Source organism: Salmo salar, chromosome 09, assembly GCF_965601325.2.
Source record: "Salmo salar chromosome 09, fSalSal1, whole genome shotgun sequence".
In the NCBI taxonomy this organism is placed as follows: Eukaryota; Metazoa; Chordata; class Actinopteri; order Salmoniformes; family Salmonidae; genus Salmo; species Salmo salar.
This window is the reverse complement of record NC_138299.1, coordinates 122866058-122885023: the sequence shown is the minus strand read 5'-3', so window position 1 is coordinate 122885023 and position 18966 is coordinate 122866058. Positions and strand designations below refer to the sequence as shown.

The window sequence follows — 18966 nt, the reverse complement described above, 5'->3', positions numbered from 1 at the left end:
GCAATCAGCATGAGATCATGAGGTTCAACTGCCACAATAAAACTAATCATAACGGCAGTTATCCAAACCATCCCAGATCAACTTTGCCATAGCACCTCGCTTTGAATAGTTGGAAAGTTAGGTCTCTCTTTGAACGGTCAAATATGCACTGAGATATTTACAGAGATATTTTGGGCTCTGTTGACCACATCTGCCTGACAGACATTTTTCACAAGTCCATGCTAGAGGGCATCGACTGGGTCGTAGAAAATAGGACCAGAGAGTGACACTACAGTGCATTCGGAAAGTATTCAGACCCCTTGACTTTTCCAACATTTTGTTACATTACAGTCTTATTGTAAAATTGATTAAATGACTTTTTTTCCATCATCAATCTACACACAATACCCCATAATGACAAAGCAAAAACAGTTTTTTAGAAGAACAGAAATACTTTATTTACATAAGTATTCAGACCCTTTGCTATGAGTCGCGAAATTTTGCTCAGGTGCATCCTGTTTCCATTGATCATCCTTTATGTCACGTCCTGACCATAGTAAGTTGTTATTATCTATGGTATAGTGGTCAGGGAGTGACAGGGGGTGTTTATCTGTTTTTTTATGTCTATGTTCAGTTCTAGTTTTTGTATTTCTATGTTGGTCGTTGTTTGGCATGACCTTCAATTAGAGGCAGCTGGTTGTCGTTGTCTCTAATTGGAGGCCATATTTAAGTTGATGTTTGTCCCACATGTCCTTGTGGGTGATTATCTTTTGAGTAGTGTGTTGTCCTCTCTGCGTCACGGTTTGTTGTTTTGATATATTACGTTTATTTATGTATTGCATTCAGTTTCACGGTTATAATAAATATGTGGAACACAAACGCTGCATCTTGGTCCGCTCCTTATAACAGCCGTGACACTTGAGATGCTTCTACAACTTGATTGGAGTCCACCTGTGGTAAATTCAATTGATTGGACATGATTTGGAAAGGCACACACCTGTCTCTATAAGGTCCCACAGTTGACAGTGCATGTCAGAGCAAAAACCAAGCCATGACGTCGAAGGAATTGTCTGTAGAGCTCCGAGACAGCATTAGCCGCAGATCTGGCAAAGGGTACCAAAACATTTCAGCATTGAAGGTCCCCAAGAACACAGTGGCCTCCATCATTCTTAAATGGAAGAAGTTTGGAACCACTAAGACTCTTCCTAGAGCTGGCCGACCGGCCAAACTGAGCAATCGGGGGAGAAGGGCCTTGGTCAGGGAGATGACCAAAAACCTGATGATCACTCTGAAAGAGCTCCAGAGTTCCTCTGAGGAGATGGGAGAACCTTCCAGAAGCACAACCATCTCTGTAGCACTCCACCAATCAGGCCTTTATGGTAGAGTGGCCAGACGGAAGCCACTCATCAGTAAAATGCATGACAGCCCGCTTGGAATTTGCCAAGGACTCTCAGACCATGAGAAACAAGATTCTCTGGTCTGATGTTACCAAGATTGAACTCTTTGGCCAAGTGTCATGTCTGGAGGAAACCTGGCACCATCCCTACTGTGAAGCATGGTGGTGGCAGCATCAAGCTGTGGGGATGTTTTTCAGCAACAGGGACTGGGAGACCAGTCAGGATCGAGGGAAAGATGAACGGAGCAAAGTACAGAGAGATCCTTGATGAAAACCTGCTCCAGAGCACTCAGGACCTCAGACTGGGGCGAAGGTTCACCTTCGAACAGGACAACGACCCTAAGTACACAGCCAAGACAACACAGGAGTGGCATCGGGACAAGTCTCTGAATGTCCATCAGTGGCCCAGACAGAGCCCAGACTTGAACCCAAACAAACATCTCTGGAGACCTGAAAATAGCTGTGCAGCAACGCTCCCCATCCAACTTGACATTGCTTGAGAGGATCTGCAGAGAAGAATGGAGAAACTCCCCAAATACAGGTGTGCCAAGCTTGTAGCGTCATACCCAAGAAGACTCAAGGCTGTAATCGCTGCCAAAGGTGCTTCAGCAAAATACTGAGTAAAGGGTCTGAATACTGATGTAAATGTGATGTTTCAGTTGGTTTCTTTTTATACATTTGCAAACATTTATAAAAACGGGTTTTTGCTTTGTAATGATGGGGTATTGTGTGTAGATTGATGAGGGAAAAAAAGGATTTAATCCATTTTAGAATAAGTCTGTAACGTAACAAAATGATGAAAAAGTCAAGGGGTCTGAATACCTTCCGAATGCACTGTATACTGTAAGTATGGCAAGACAAAACAAGTATATTTTACACTAGTACACAGTTGAGCACTGTGTAGTGTCTAATGTAACATGCATGGTGCTAGGGGATAATGAGCCATTGTTACTGGTCTGTCTGTTCCATGCTACCCCACCTGACATGTGACTGGCCAGTAACATGGTCTGTGTGCATTGGGGGGGGGGGGGGGGGGGGGGGGGGGGGGCTTGTTTGAACATAAGTCTGACTTCGAGCTGACATCATCTGAATGACTGGGTCTAGGAACAAGCCTATAAATCAGACGTATGCTAAGCGGACGAAAGGGGAGGGGACTTTCCCTGAGCCTGTTTATACAAGGTACTGTATCGGGCATTACTCAGGTCGTAGGAAAACAAACAACTGGCTTAGCAGATTTTTAAAGCTTACCAAGTCTGGGTTATTATGAATTAATGCAATGTTCAAAATTGACTGTAGACATAGGCCTACATTGAGAAACATGACTACAGTACACACGACTCCCAACACCATAATTAAGTTTGCCGACAACCCAACGGTGGTAGGCCTGACTGTTCACCAACAACGATGAGACAGCCTATAGGGAGGAGGTCAAGGGCCTGGCAGGGTGATGCTAGGACAACAACCTCTCCCTCAACATCAGCAAGACAAAGGAGTTTATCGTGGACTACAGCAAATGGGGGGGGGGGGGGACGCTCCCCCAGTCACATCGACATGGCTGTAGTAGAGCAGGTCCAGAGCTTCAAGTCCATGAAGGACCTATCATGATCCAAACACACCAAAACAGTCGTGAAGAGGGCACGTCAATGTCTCTTCCCCTTCAGGATGATGAAAAGGTTTGGCATCGGCCCTCAGATCCTCAAAGAGAACTACAGCTGCACCATTGAGAGCATCTTGACTGGCTGCATCACCGCTTGGTATGGCAACTGCTCGGCATCTGACCACAAGGTGCTACAGAGGGTAGTGTGTACGGCCCAGTACATCACCGGGGCCGAACTCCCTGCCATCCAGGACCTCTATACCAGGTGGTGTCATAGGAGGGCCCTAAAAATTGTCAAAGACTCCAGCCAAATAAGTCATAGACTGTTCTCTCTGCTACCGCACGGCAAGCGGTACAGGCACACCAAGTCTGGGACCTAAACGCTCCTGAACAGTTTCTACCCACAAGCCATAAGACTGCTGAACAGTTAATCAAATGCCTACCATCAAATGTACTTTTTGCAGATCAAAGGCTGTACGTGATGACGCAGTCCACATAAAAATACATTTTGCGGTTAAATTCCCATGTACTGAATAAAAATACAAGTTAAATGGGTTTCCATCGCATTTTCAAGTCTACTGATGGTTTTCTCACAAAGAATGTTGCGTTATATAGCGAGTGTGCCCACTCTGGAATTGGCACGTGTGCGCTAGCCAACAGCGCTATCTGGGCACTGTTGGCAAGAGCGCACGTATAACCTACATGGTGAGATTATGATGAACAAAGAGCGAAATATTTTTATTTGTCAAACGGCAGCCAAGCATTATTATCATGTCACCAGAATAAGACCCTTGATATTTATTGGAAAGGATCACCACCTTGCACTTTCACCAAACTGCATGCTTTCCCGACATAGTGGGAGGACCACACAATATGTCATCGCGTGACTCCCGAGTTGACTTCGATATGATGGTTATTATATCAATATATGCACATAAAAGCATTTCCACAAACATTTCTCGCATAATACATTTTACCTACACAAAAAGATCCCATCTAGCGTATTTTGTTTTGTCGACATTTGAAAAGTTTACCGAAAAAATTATGTTTCCATCAGGCCTGTCGTGACATTTTTTTTTATCGGACATGTACTTTACTAGCATAAAAAAGTTGGACGTTAACCTGGTTACTGCCCCCTTTATTATTTATTGTATTTTTTGCACTGACTCTCTTGCGCTGGCACTATGCACACTCACTAGATTCTACCCACACACTACATAAGCTCACACACACATGCATATTGACCGTACACACACACATAGACACACACACATAGACACACACAAAAGCGCACACTTTTTAACAGTTTATTAGGCTACAGATTAAATAAATTATTATTAACTTCACAGGGTGGGGAAAGTGCAAGGTGATGATCCTTTCCAATAAATATCAAGTAAGCATTTCACAGTAAAGTCTACACCAATACAATTTCATTTGTTACACATTTAAACAGATGGTTCTTAGTGGCAATAATTAGGGTGTAGCGTTGTATCGCATTATATAATCTAGGTCATTCAACTTCAAGGCAGTCATCTTAAACATTGCAACACATTATGTGCATTCATTTACCACCCCCTATAAACCAGAGAGGTTGTTATGGAGCCTGGATATAAATTATGGACATGATGGTAGTACAGGAAACACGTGGCTGTGATTAGCTTCATATGCAACGGCCCTAGTCGCATCCTTCCATCATTTCCAAACATGATGCAACTAACTCCTCTCATCTCAACTCTCAAACATCTAAAAAGGCCCTCGTCTAGGGTCAATGCACTCTGGCTCAGAACATAAAACTAAGGCTTGTTCAGAAACTATGAGGAAGTACAATTATTCTGGCCCGGTGTATCAAAACACAGACAAAAACACACAATCTCTCTGATTAGCCAGACACGAGGCAGCGTGGTCTGGTCCCTGAAGTTTAGTTTTATTACTGAACAAATGCAGCTAATCTCCACTTAATCCCTGGACGGATTTGGAGTCTTGTGTCGGTCTGCCTTATTAATGTCTCAGTCTAGGAGGCAGCGAGTGTGTAAAGAAGTCGCACTCCGAATGACTGCATTACAGAAACAAGTACCGCAAGATTACAACAAGCTGGGCAACAAGATCAAGAGGAAGGGTGAAGAAATAACAGGCGTGAGAGAGAGAGAGAGAGAGAGAGAGAGAGAGAGAGAGAGAGAGAGAGAGAGAGAGAGAGGAGAGAGAGAGAGAGAGAGAGAGACGGACAAAGAAAGACGGACAGAGAGAGAGAGAGAGACGGACAAAGAAAGACGGACAGAGAGAGAGAGAGAGACGGACAAAGAAAGACGGACAGAGAGAGAGAGAGAGAGACGGATAAAGAAAGACGGACAGAGAGAGAGAGACGGATAAAGAAAGACGGACAGAGAGAGAGAGAGAGAGATGGATAAAGAAAGACGGACAGAGAGAGAGAGACGGATAAGGAAAGACGGACAGAGAGAGAGAGAGAGACGGATAAAGAAAGACGGACAGAGAGAGAGAGAGAGAGAGAGAGAGAGAGAGAGAGAGAGAGAGACGGATAAAGAAAGACGGACAGAGAGAGAGAGAGAGACGGATAAAGAAAGACGGACAGAGAGAGAGAGAGAGAGATGGATAAAGAAAGACGGACAGAGAGAGAGAGAGACGGATAAAGAAAGACGGACAGAGAGAGAGAGAGACGGATAAAGAAAGACGGACAGAGAGAGAGAGAGAGAGAGAGAGAGAGAGAGAGAGAGAGAGAGAGAGAGAGACGGATAAAGAAAGACGGACAGAGAGAGAGAGAGACGGATAAAGAAAGACGGACAGAGAGAGAGAGAGAAAGAGAGACGGATAAAGAAAGATGGACAGAGAGAGAGAGAGAGAGACGGATAAAGAAAGACGGACAGAGAGAGAGAGCGAGAGAGAGAGACGGATAAAGAAAGACGGACAGAGAGAGAGAGAGAGACGGATAAAGAAAGACGGACAGAGAGAAAGAGAGAGAGAGAGAGAGAGACGGATAAAGAAAGACGGACAGAGAGAGAGAGAGAGAGAGAGAGAGACGGATAAAGAAAGACGGACAGAGAGAGAGAGAGAGAGAGAGACGGATAAAGAAAGACGGAGAGAGAGAGAGAGAGACGGATAAAGAAAGACGGACAGAGAGAGAGAGAGACGGATAAAGAAAGACGGACAGAGAGAGAGATAGAGAGAGACGGCTAAAGAAAGACGGACAGAGAGAGAGAGAGACGGATAAAGAAAGACGGACAGAGAGAGAGAGAGAGACGGATAAAGAAAGACGGACAGAGCGAGAGAGAGAGAGAGAGAGAGACGGATAAAGAAAGACGGAGAGAGAGAGAGAGAGAGAGACGGATAAAGAAAGACGGACAGAGAGAGAGAGAGAGAGACGGATAAAGAAAGACGGACAGAGAGAGAGAGAGAGAGAGAGAGACGGATAAAGAAAGACGGACAGAGAGAGAGAGAGAGAGAGAGAGACGGATAAAGAAAGACGGACAGAGAGAGAGAGAGAGCGAGAGACGGATAAAGAAAGACGGACAGAGAGAGAGAGAGAGAGAGACGGATAAAGAAAGACGGACAGAGAGAGAGAGAGAGAGAGACGGATAAAGAAAGACGGACAGAGAGAGAGAGAGAGAGAGAGAGACGGATAAAGAAAGATGGACAGAGAGAGAGAGAGAGAGACGGATAAAGAAAGATGGACAGAGAGAGAGAGAGAGAGAGAGAGAGACGGATAAAGAAAGACGGACAGAGAGAGAGAGAGAGATAAAGAAAGACGGACAGAGAGAGAGAGAGAGAGAGAGACGGATAAAGAAAGACGGACAGAGAGAGAGAGAGACGGATAAAGAAAGACGGACAGAGAGAGAGAGAGAGAGAGAGACGGATAAAGAAAGACGGACAGAGAGAGAGAGAGAGAGAGAGAGAGACGGATAAAGAAAGATGGACAGAGAGAGAGAGAGAGAGAGACGGATAAAGAAAGACGGACAGAGAGAGATAGAGAGAGACGGATAAAGAAAGACGGAGAGAGAGAGAGAGACGGATAAAGAAAGACGGACAGAGAGAGAGAGAGACGGATAAAGAAAGACGGACAGAGAGAGAGATAGAGAGAGAGAGACGGATAAAGAAAGACGGACAGAGAGAGAGATAGAGAGAGAGAGAGAGAGAGAGAGAGAGAGAGCGGATAAAGAAAGACGGACAGAGAGAGAGAGAGACGGATAAAGAAAGACGGACAGAGAGAGAGATAGAGAGAGAGAGACAGATAAAGAAAGACGGACAGAGAGAGAGATAGAGAGAGAGAGAGAGAGAGAGAGAGAGACGGATAAAGAAAGACGGACAGAGAGAGAGATAGAGAGAGACGGATAAAGAAAGACGGACAGAGAGAGAGATAGAGAGAGAAAGAGAGACGGATAAAGAAAGACGGACAGAGAGAGAGATAGAGAGAGAGACGGATAAAGAAAGATGGACAGAGAGAGAGATAGAGAGAGAGAGAGAGAGAGAGAGAGAGACGGATAAAGAAAGATGGAGATAGAGAGAGAGAGATAGAGAGAGAGAGAAGGGGGAGGGTGGTAAAATACCACTATTTACTACCCTGTATTGAATATAACCCTAAATGTGGTTTAAGACATCATGATATATCTCCTCTGTGCACCTGCATGTTGAGACCAGTGATATACTGTAGGAGACTTGGCTTGTGCATCTTCTTGACACTAAGCAATAACAAACAGAGAATCAGCTGAATCCAGCTGGTCTACATTTCAAACTTTTCTCCTCATGTCTTCTCTAGCATGCCTAGAGTCTCAATGTGGGTCGCTAGAGCCACACTTGAATAACTTCCGTCAAAATGACTTGAAGGGAAAGTCAGACATGGAATGAACTAAAATATAAAGACAACATGTAAAGTGTTGGTCCCATGTATCATGAGCTGAAATAAGATCTCAGAATTTTTCCATACACAAGAAAATGCTTATTTCTCTCAAATTTGGTGCACAAATTGGTTTACATCCCTGTTAGTGAGCATTTCTTCTGCCAGGATAATCCATCCACCTGACAGGTGTGGCATATCAAGAAGCTGATTAAACAGCATGATCATTACATGGGTGCACCTTGTGCTGGGGACAATAAAAGACCACTCTAAACTGTGCAGTTTTGTAACACAACACAAGGCCACAGATGTCTCAAATGTTGATAGAGAATGCAATTGGAATGCTGACTGCAGGAATTTCCACCAGAGCTGTTGCCAGATAATTGAATATTTATTTCTCTACCATAAGCCGCCTCCAACGTTGTTTTAGAGAATTTGGCTGTATGTTCCAACCTCAGACCAAGTGTAGCCACGCTAGCCCAGGACCTCTTCATCCAGCTTCTTCACCTGCGGGATCATCTGAGACGAGCCACCCGTACAGCTATGGGCAGGCATAAGCTACGGACAACGAACACAACTGCATTTTACTGATGGAATTTTGAATGCACAGAGATACCGTGACAAGATCCTGAGGCCCATTGTCGTGCCATTCATCATGACAATGCACGGCCCCATGTCACAAGGATCTGTACACAATTCCTGGAAGCTGAAAATGAAATGTCCCAGTTCTTCTATGGCCTGCATACTCACCAGGCATATCACCCATTGAGCATTTTTGGGATGCTCTGGATCGACATGTACGACAGCGTGTTTCAGTTGCCGCCAATATCCAGCTACTTCGCACAGCCATTGAAGAGGAGTGGGACAACATTCCACAGGCCACCATCAACAGTCTGATCAACTCTATGCAAAGGAGATGTGTCACGCGGCATGAGGCAAATGGTGGTCACACCAGATACTGACTGGTTTTCTGATCCACACCCCTGCTTTTTTTTTAAGGTATCTGTGACCAACAGATGCATATCTGTATTCCCAATCATGTGAAACCTATAGATTAGGGGCTATTGAATTTAAATGGACTGATTTCCATATGAACTGTAACTCAGTCAAATCTTTGAAATTGTTGCATGTTGCATTTATATTTTTGTTCAGTGTCATTTCTATGGAAATATGGACCACTATCTTCAAGGAAAACACATAATAATGTTTCATGGATGGTCTGAGACCGGATAGCGGATAGCTCTCTGTCGGGCTCTCACCCATACAGATGGCAACACTATCAATATGGCAACAGATAGAAAGAACATACAAAGAACAAATGATTCACTGTCATAAGATCACACATTACACACACACACAAACACACACAGTCTGAGAGGAGATAGAGATTCCCTGGCATGTAGAATGGATCCATCAAAGAGTACATTAACCTTGATGTTTGGTCATACATTCCTCAAGGTGCTGGAAGGGAGACAATCTTTCTGTTTTTGTCTATCCCTCTCTTTCTCACACACACACACACACACACACACACTATTTGAAGTGGATCTCATGTAAGCATGGTCCCAACGCAGTTGCTCTGAGCCTGGGTAAATATGTGCACATGTCTGGATGGTCGCCTCTCAAGACGGTGTGAATACCTGTAAAAGGAGGCCAGCGGAGCCAAGGGGCTACTCTCTCATCTCACCAAACTGTCCACATTTAAGGTCTAACCCATACCATTCTCCCAAACCTGTCTCCACCACTGACCTAAAATCACAGTGATGCTACAACCACACCTCTAGCTTATCAGTCCCAGTGGCTTACCCCTAATGTCATTCTGTCTGGACCCCAGAGTGGGAGGTCTCAGTGGGGCAAATGGAAGCCCGGGTTGAGTCCTCTGGCTACTTATGGCTAGGAGAGAATAGAGTATACTACATGCTTACAGAGAGAGATGGTAAACAGAGATAAGAAGTGAGATAACTTACAGACTCTGAAGCCCGGTCCCAGCGCAGCCCGGCCCCCCTGTTCACTGTTGTAGAGGGTGGTCACATTGCCCTGCTCGCAGAAGTTGGTGCAGCGTCCCTGGGTGCAGCGCACCTTGCAGATGGTCGGGGTGAAGAGCACCTTGATGCGCTCAGCTCCTCTCCTTCCTGCCCGTGCTGCCGTTCCTCCTCGGTGGCCGGCGGTCTGGTTGCTGGCTGGAAGGGGGAAGAAGACGAAGCAGAGGTAGAGCAGCGGTAGGAGCCTGAGTCTGGGTCTGAGCTGGAGCATGGTGCCGTCCGTTTACTGACGATGCATCCCACGGAGAAGAGACACCACAGAGATCCACGAGAAGAGTTGCCGCGCACGGCAGGAAGAGATGTGAGGGGAAGACCAGGGAATTCCACGCTTACTCTTACGCTTCTTTCAATCACAATCTCTCTCTCTCTCTCACTCTCGCAACTGGCGCAGGACGAGGAGGGGAAGGAAGAGAGGAAAAAAAAAAGAAAAACAGACCCAACGCTTCCCTTCTTTTTTCCCTAAACACACCAACCAAAGAAATTATGAACTTTGAGGAGGGAAGTACCCGTGTGTGTGAGTGCTATTTTAAAAAAAGCTTTCTTAAGAGAGAGTGCCTGTCCACTTAATTGGAAGCAGTATAGCGAGAATGCTCTGGGCGAGCCTCCAAACACAATGTTTATAAGGGATCCAATCCATCCCCATGTACTGGGAACTCTTCACTGCGGCCCCTGACCCTCTCGCTGTACCCTGCCGTTATGCTGTAACCGTAATCTGTTTTGTTTCCCCCCCTTTTCCTTGTACTCCCCACTCCCCCTTCCAGTTTCATAACATGGACCGTTCTGTCATCTGAGGAAGAGACCACAAGGAGGGAGTTGGGTGGGTGATGCAAGGTTTGAGTTTCAGGTCCTCGCTGGTGTTGTAAACTGTGGTGGTGAAGTCATCGTTCTCTCTCTCGTTCTGCTCATAAGGGAGTGGGGAAGGGGGGGGGGGGAGTTATTTTCCTTTCACTACGCATTCTTAGAGATGTCATTTCACAAGCCCCACAGGCTCTTCCGTGACATACACAATGTGCAATAAACCTGTTGCCTTACCGAGCCAGCTCATTCCTGAGCAACAGGGGAAAGAAACAGGCTGCATCCACGTTGCACTGGCTCACATCAGTCTTACCGCTGTAAGCACATGGACCTGTAGGCCCACTAGGGTGAAATTCCATCACTTTCACTAAACTAAGACAACACATGAGAAAACTATAGGAGACAAGTGTTAAATAATCCTTTTATGGTCATTCATGGATTAAAAAAACCCAGAAACATCCCAACCCGATTCGAAAAAGGAGGTTGATGGAAACACCTCAAATATTTTGCTAGGAAAGGAATGGTAAAGAATGGAAAATATAGAAACCAATTTACAAAGAGATTCATTGTAATGGTAAAGTTATGAGCTAAAACTGTATGGTCGTTAGATTTACAAACATGACTTGTTCTTTATATTCACTAATAATGAATCCCTAAGCAAAGCTGAGCAGAAATGCCTTGTCCAGTTTGGAAGACAAACAGCTGCGTTGGACTGGGCTCAAACACAGGTGCCCCATTACAGCAATATCTCCAGTTTCACCGGTATAAAACCTTGAAGACAGGAATGGGAGGACAGCGAGCGAGGCACACGCTAGCCAACTTCATCAAGGCCCCAGACCACACTTGAAGCTTATGGGTCATCAACAAATTAGGGAGAATGACCTAATATAGGTCATGGGAATGGACCAAGCTAGAACTTAGAGAGAACTGTGTTCTGTAACAGCTCCTCCTGGGTTTTGAAAGGAACTACAGGTACACTGGTACTTTGCTCAGTGGTCATCCCTTATATGGAGTGTCTGAACCCCCTGAGGAGGCAGTCTCCCTGCCCCCTCTGTTTGTGTAACAGCCCTTTGGCACTGCACCGCTGGTCTGACCCGCACCTGTAGCTCAACCTGGCCCGGCCCAGAGAAGTGAGTCATTATGGGCCAGGACTGGGAGGCTGGGAGTTGGGATACACTGCCAGAAAGAGAGAGAGGGGGGAGGGCCTTGGCGTAGGCTAGGACACACAGTAAATGACCATGGTACCGCTGGGACGAGCCGTCTGGGTCTGGACTGTGGGTTCCTGTCTTGCTGGGGGAGGATGAGGTATTGGTGTCTGCCCAGGACAGGTGTTGTTCACAATGTTTTCTTGTATGGGTCAATGAGGTCACAGTTCAGGTTGTTTTGCCTCCTTTTTAAGTGCTTTATTATGGATATTAGTCAATATAAAAACTGTAGTCCAATTCACATTCACTTATAACCTTTCAAATAGTGCCATAAAAATGCTCCAAGATTGGGGATTATTAGCTATAGTAAATTGCTGTTAGTTGGCCAGTAAATCATATGAATCCGAACGTGAAGTTTCACCTTGGAGGAAGCAAGTCCTTTATGTTTAGGTCCTGCAGGTGCAGGACATTTAGTGCAGCCTGGGTCTCTGTCTCAGTGCACTCAATCCCTCTGCCAGTTGTCCAGACCAGTCCTCCTCACACACACCCAACCACATGTTCCCCAGATAGGAGTATTATTCCAATTACAAACAGGAAGCTCTGCTCCATGTACAACAGATTGCCCCTCCACACATGGAAGCAACAGCTACCAAAATACTATCAATCAGTCTAGTGGCTCTGTAAAGGACCGAGTGAGTGTGTGTGTGTGTGTGTGTGTGTGTGTGTGTGTGTGTGTGTGTGTGTGTGTGTGTGTGTGTGTGTGTGTGTGTGTGTGTGTGTGTGTGTGTGTGTGTGTGTGTGTGTGTGTGTGTGTGTGTGTGTGTGTGGGGGATCTTCATGGAGGTTGAGTGTGTATAGGTCTGCATGATGGCCTTTATGTTTGCAGGATTTTTCTCCAGCCTTGTTCAAGTCGAATCAGCAGATCAACATTATGAAGAGATTGAACGATTGGAAATAACTCCCCACATTACATAGCAGACTTTGGTTAATGACCCTTAAACGGCGTGTGCCAACGGTTGTTGGTTTTAAAATAACATTTCTCTAGTGAGATTACCAAGTGTGATTGACAGGTGCGAAAATGTAAATGACAGTATAATGATCACTTCAGTGGTCAATGGCCTTGTCAAATCTTAGCCCATAGGGGATTGCAAAGGGAGGGGGAATTAAGTATTTATCTTGTGTTAACAAAGACTTTATTCATACACATCAACTGTTCATCTACAATGATCCTGCTTGCCACTCAAAAGAGGAGAAGCCCTCTCTGAGCCCTCTCTGGATGATTCAACTGATGGAGGAATTTAGAGAAGGACCTCTTACACAAACATTTGCAGGAAAAAAAAAACATCCAAGTGCTTGCGTACTTAAAGAGGTCAGGGGACACAAAAAACTAGGACCCTCAACCCTTGTGGAATGTTGACAGGTTGCCTTGAAAATGTTGAGCACTTTCTCACTTCTGGGAAAGAAATCTGAAAAAATAAATAACCTGACCCTTACTCCTCTGATTTGGAAACTTGGATTAAAGCTTTATAGCAGATATTTAAATTGGGTTTTGAGGGGAAAATCAAGCATTATAGAGTCATACTCTCTCTTTCCATGCGAGATAACATGCTCTGTTCGAGTGACTTTCACCATTTGGATATTAAAAGAGAGGGGCACAGCAGTGGTATGTAGATACAGCTGTACAATACTTAGAATGGGCCTTACACTGTTAGGCAAACCAGGTTGCTGAGAGAAATATAGTGCTCTTGCTTGTGGTGTTGGGTAAGTGCAACTAATGTGCTATTTTGCTATGAGATCATGTCTTCAATAGTGCTGAGTGATAGGCCTAACCATTACACTACCCTACAAATCAGTAGTGTAAAGTTGTTAGAGCTATGTGTCGCAGCTAAAAATGAATACCACACCAGAGAACATGCAGTATATAAACTAAAACATGGTTCTTCATATTATGGCAGGCCAACTAATGCCAGTTGCAAACAGGTCATTTTCTCCTATTAGATTCCACTACTAGGGAGTTCAAATCTGAGCTAAAGGGACTGGAATCTCATTGTGGGAGATTATGTCCACCCTCATAAAAAATATACCAGTTTAACCCTTTCGATTGGATTGGTTCCCACATGCCATGAGGTCATATTGGCAGGAGATTTGGGGGTTCCCATTAGTTAAATATTGTCCATCATCTGGGCCATTACTGTACCTATGCCAGTTGGCCAAGAAAAACAATGTCAGGAATTGGTCACAATGGGTTTTGAGGGTACGTACCGGTCTGACCGATAACCTTATCTTATTCCTAAAGTGTAAACAACTAGCACATGGGCTAAATCATTCAAATAAAGTCAGGGTGTTTTATTTTTGATGTGGAAAGTTTTTGTGGCAAATTCCATGCAATGTTCATGGATGTACCCACACGATATCCATTCTAAACGCATTACTTTGTCACCACCAGTCCATTGGGAGCAAAGCATTCAATATCAACACCATGTTAATCACAACAAGCAGGAACCTAACACAACCTACGTTTTCAGCACATAGTGTGGTCAAAGTAAGAGAGGCTGGGTGTCTAAGTGAAAAGCCTGCCTGTACTCACCCGCAGATGGGCTCACATGGACAGTGTACTGGCCCTTCTGGGTGTGGAAGCTCTTGACACTGGTGGTCCGGGTGTCCTGTAGGTCTGACGGTGAGGCTGATTGGAGCTTCTTGCGCTCTGTCTCGATGTGTTTCATCAGGATGGTGGTCATCTTGTCGCCTCGGCCCCCACGGGCCAATGCCTTCTTTAGTAGCAGTAACTGGGCCTCCTGCAGACTGAACAGGAGACACAACACACAGTCAACAGACTGCGCCTCCTTCAGTTTGGACAGAGGCAACTACAGACAGTCAACAGACTGGGCCTCCTTCAGACTGGGCAGGAGAGACAACAGACAGAATGTCAACAAGTACGGTAACTAAGAGTGTCTATAGTATAACTAATTGCCGTGCGTCTGTTACTACTGACAGCAATTTAGAACACAAGATTGGCAGCTAGATAAACTCCCTGGCCTAAAGATTTACTCACTGTATTGTTTACATGGGGGTACATCAGATACACTATTGTAGTGTATTATGCAAGCAACTATAGCTAGTTAATTCAATTAGAGACTTATTTGATCAGCATCAACTCTCTTAAAGCATCTGCCAAGAAATGAAAGAAATCCCATGACATGTTCATCCATTTTTTTTTATACACAGTTATCAGTTTATCAGCTTGTTGGGGCAGACACACTGACTAGGCCGGGGACTTATCAGCCAGACTCCATGTCTTTCTCAAGCCCTAAGGTCTTCATGGCCCAGGGTTGTTTTGCAATTCACGGTTTCCATGGCAAATGGATAAAACATGGGAAAAAAAGGGGCAGGAACTTAGCCAATTTTGTTAGCAGGGTCTGGAGGACTTTTGTGATATTGCCCAAGTAAACCTTCTAGCATGTATTTACAGTGCATTTGAGTGTACCTGTGGCACTCTCAATAGAGTACACACACACACACAACCTCACCCACTTTATTTCTACTCAATCATACAGTAATACCATTTTAGTATGCCTTGTAAGCCAGCAACCTAGATGTTTATATTTGTATTTCTCTGCAGTTGTTTTTCTAACACACCCCAAAAGTCTGCTCAGACTTCATATTTTTCACACTGGATGAGTGAGTCTCAAGTGAGCCAGGAGAGCAATGTGTCTGACGTACTGTAGACTATAACAAAAACCTAAAAACATTCACCTTAAACATTCACCTTAAATAGTGTTTTACTGCACAAAAGCAGGAGATGGATGTTTGAAAGATAGTTTTAGGTAATGGAAAGCCTGTGTAAAAGTAGGGCAATCGTGGGCGGTTGTTATTTGAGAGAGGCACTTTATCAAATTTGTCATTACAAAAAATGATATATTTGGCTCACTCTCTACTAGTGTTGGGCTGTATCTAGATTTTTATATCGTCATACCGTCCTTCTCACATCCCGGGATTTACGGTATTTGCGGTTTAGTACACAAGGGGGCACTAAAAGCACAAAATGTGTCTGTTGCCAGAATGCTAACAAAATTAGCACAAGTAATAGCGAATTTCCATAGAGGCTGCTAGCTACATATGCTTACGAGTGCAAACGAAAATAAACGAATTGCAAAGACAGGAAATCCAGCTCATAAAGTTATACATATATGGGTAGTAGCTACCAAATCTTTTTTTGTTAAATTTGGACATTTATAAATATGAAAGAGAGACATTGTGCAAATGAACAAAGTTTTGACGCATGCTTGTTTGAAGGAACAACACTGGCTCTGGAGCAGCATGTGTACAAGCTGTGTCTGTGTGGAGTCTGGAGTCACTAGGACAATGGTCTACCGGCCTGCTCTGCTCAGAGAATGGGGGGAGGAGCAGACTGAGGGGCCAAGAAGGAGAGAAAAAAAACTAAAGGAAATCAATATAGCAGTGGCAGCTGTACAGATAACTCCTACAAAGAGCTTTGACTTCTCAAACACGGCAGAAAGCTAACACTATATCATCCCCTGTCTCCTTACTAATTTAGCAACTTACTTAGCTAACTAGCCAGTTAAACCAAATACACAGCTATCTCAACTGATCTGGGGAACTACAGTAAGCCTCAATAATGTGACAGGTGAAATGAAGAATGCGATCTGCTTCATCTCCTAACATATTGCACAAGTTGACTGCAGGTATTTACTTAAAAAGTAGCTACAAATATTAAAATGTATTGAAAAACATCTAAGAAATAGTTTACACATACATGTTATTCAACCATTTCATCCAAACTGCACGTGGGTGATTGTGAGATGAACCAGGTCCACACTCCAGTCCAGTGGGTGGCGGTAATGCACCTTAAAGTTGGTTACCAAAAACCATATCAAATTCACACAAGAAGAATAAATGAGGAAAGATGAATCAAAGAAAACTACCTGAAAACTAACTATGTTTCCCCTTTTATCTGTAGATGAATTGTCGGAGTTGAGAACACATGATTTTGTGTGACTAAAAATGGGTTCGAATTCTACAAAGGACCATATGCATTTCAGGTAAAATAACAACCCAATGTTTATCTCCCAAGACAAATTAGCTAGCAACAGCAAGCTAGCTAAATGTCCATGAATGTTTCATGTGTTTTTTGACCTGTGCTCAAATGAATATAGTTGGTTGAGAGTTGGTTTTGGTATTTAAAACTGCGTGTCATGAATGCATCTGGTAGAGATAAACAAAATCAACATGCGCACGATGGCGCAAGCACGGAGCTGGTTTGGTTAGCCATGTATGAATCTCTCAGTAGTTTAGAGACACTTGAACCTTGAAGTTGGATATGTTTTGGTGATAGCATCATTTTGATATTCCCCAGCTGAACATGTAGTCCTGACCTGCACTTGACTGACAATAACTTGTGTGGGGGGGAAACAGAACTTGAAACAAACATCCAACATCAAACAGATTCAGTGGAGGTGCATAGTGGGAGTAGGGATAAAGCCAGTGTTCTTCATTACAGTGAGGAGTGTGGTGACTGCAAAATCAAACAAATGGGAGGCCAGTTCATTCAAGCTTGAGAAATCAGCATTGGGGTGACAGACCTCTCTGTCTGTTACAGGCTCCACCATACCAATATAGTACTGTATATGATACTCCCATAGTCCTTAATAAGGACATCTGCCAAAATCGCTATGTTTGAATGCGATCACTGTTTACTTAGCAACACACCACTGTGGAAAACCTCTAGGAATGAGCTTTACATCTAGACAGGATGTGGTTCAATTATGTTGAAAGATAAAAAAACTAAAAAGTATAATCTCTCAACACATAGATCAACAACGGGGTGAAAAGCATGTTGACGTTTAGTGTGTCACTAGTCCATGAGGTGGACGTCAGCCTACTGTGCCTGCTGCAATGTGCTGGCATTTCAATAGTCTATTGTGTGTATGCTGTTTATCTAGGATCGACCCTCTTCCTTCTCCGGCTGAAGTCAGTGCACTGCAACCAGGTCAACACTGCGAGATGGCACTCCTAGATTACCGCACTGCTTTCACACACACAGCTCCGTTCTGCCTAGTTGAAAACGCTCCGTGGTGTCAGGGCCCACTCTGTGTGGGCAGACTTCAGTCCGCGCGATGCCGTTCCCAGATTACAGCACTGTTTTTTCAGACAGACAGCGGTTCTGCCTCGTTTCAGATGCCTATGTCATTCTGTGGAATTCTGAGTGCACTGTGCCTGCAGATAGAGTGATCTTACAGAGTCTACCTGTGGCTGAGACACTAGTACAGAACTGCATGGGCATGTTATGAGTATTTACCGACATTACATACTGCATTTACCTTCTTATGGATACCTGTTGAGTACCATGGATCTAGTGAATCAGTGGCCCAAGATATATACTTAGTTACAGTTTAGCATTAGCATCGTTGAACACAAAACAATGAGAATAGTTGGAGTAGGACCCCTTTAAGCGTGTTACAAAAACGTTGCCTAAATCAACTCAGAGTAACTTGAAACCAAGTTGGAGCAACGCGCCACCGTAAGAGGTTTAAAAGCTTTGGACAGGGAATTAGTTTTACCTAAAAACATGATGAAACTATTTGGACACGTCGCTAAAATTCTATCTAATATCCTGATCCCTGGGTGTTGTTGCTGGGCAGAATGATTAAAAGCCAAGAGAATAGAGATAAGGAGAAATCAAACTATGAAGAGGCACTGGGGTCATACACTAAGAACAAATAGAGCGTATGTCTAACTGTCTCGGAACCAGACTAAACCTAGACGTGTGTGTGATGACAGGGAGCAGGGAGCGGGCCTGGTGGTCTGAGGCATTTAACTTGACTTAGACTGGACAGAGAACAGAGCAGAGATGGATGGTCAGTGGTTGTACCTATTCCATCAATCTGACCTACAGCAGCATAGTCTAGCAGATTGCATGTCATCCTTTAGAATGGCCATATTAATGCATACATACTGTACATCAGACAGCTTTGGCTTTGGTTCACAGTAAACACAAACATGCTCCCATTCCATGGTTTGAGTCAAAGCAGTGGACTAACGCCCCACGTGGGTTGTGTCCCTAATGTCACCCTATTTCCTATGTAGTGTACTGCTGTTTTTACCAGGGGCCGTCAAAAGTAGTGCACTACATGTGGAATAGGGTGCCATTT

The 18966-nt window shown here is 44.3% G+C and overlaps 1 protein-coding gene across 3 annotated transcripts in view; it reads right to left on the bottom strand.

Annotated features, from left to right (window-relative positions):
* Nucleotides 1-18966, bottom strand: part of LOC106612711 (latent-transforming growth factor beta-binding protein 4) — a 79321-nt gene that overhangs the window by 48316 nt on the left and 12039 nt on the right. For all 3 annotated transcript variants that reach the window (XM_014214144.3, XM_014214146.3, XM_014214145.3), the window contains exons 4-5: nt 14385-14599; nt 9783-9995 (exon numbers count right to left, since the gene is read on the bottom strand). In XM_014214144.3, coding sequence (XP_014069619.3) covers nt 9783-9995; nt 14385-14599 — 428 coding nt within the window. The remainder of the gene's footprint in view (nt 1-9782; nt 9996-14384; nt 14600-18966) is intronic.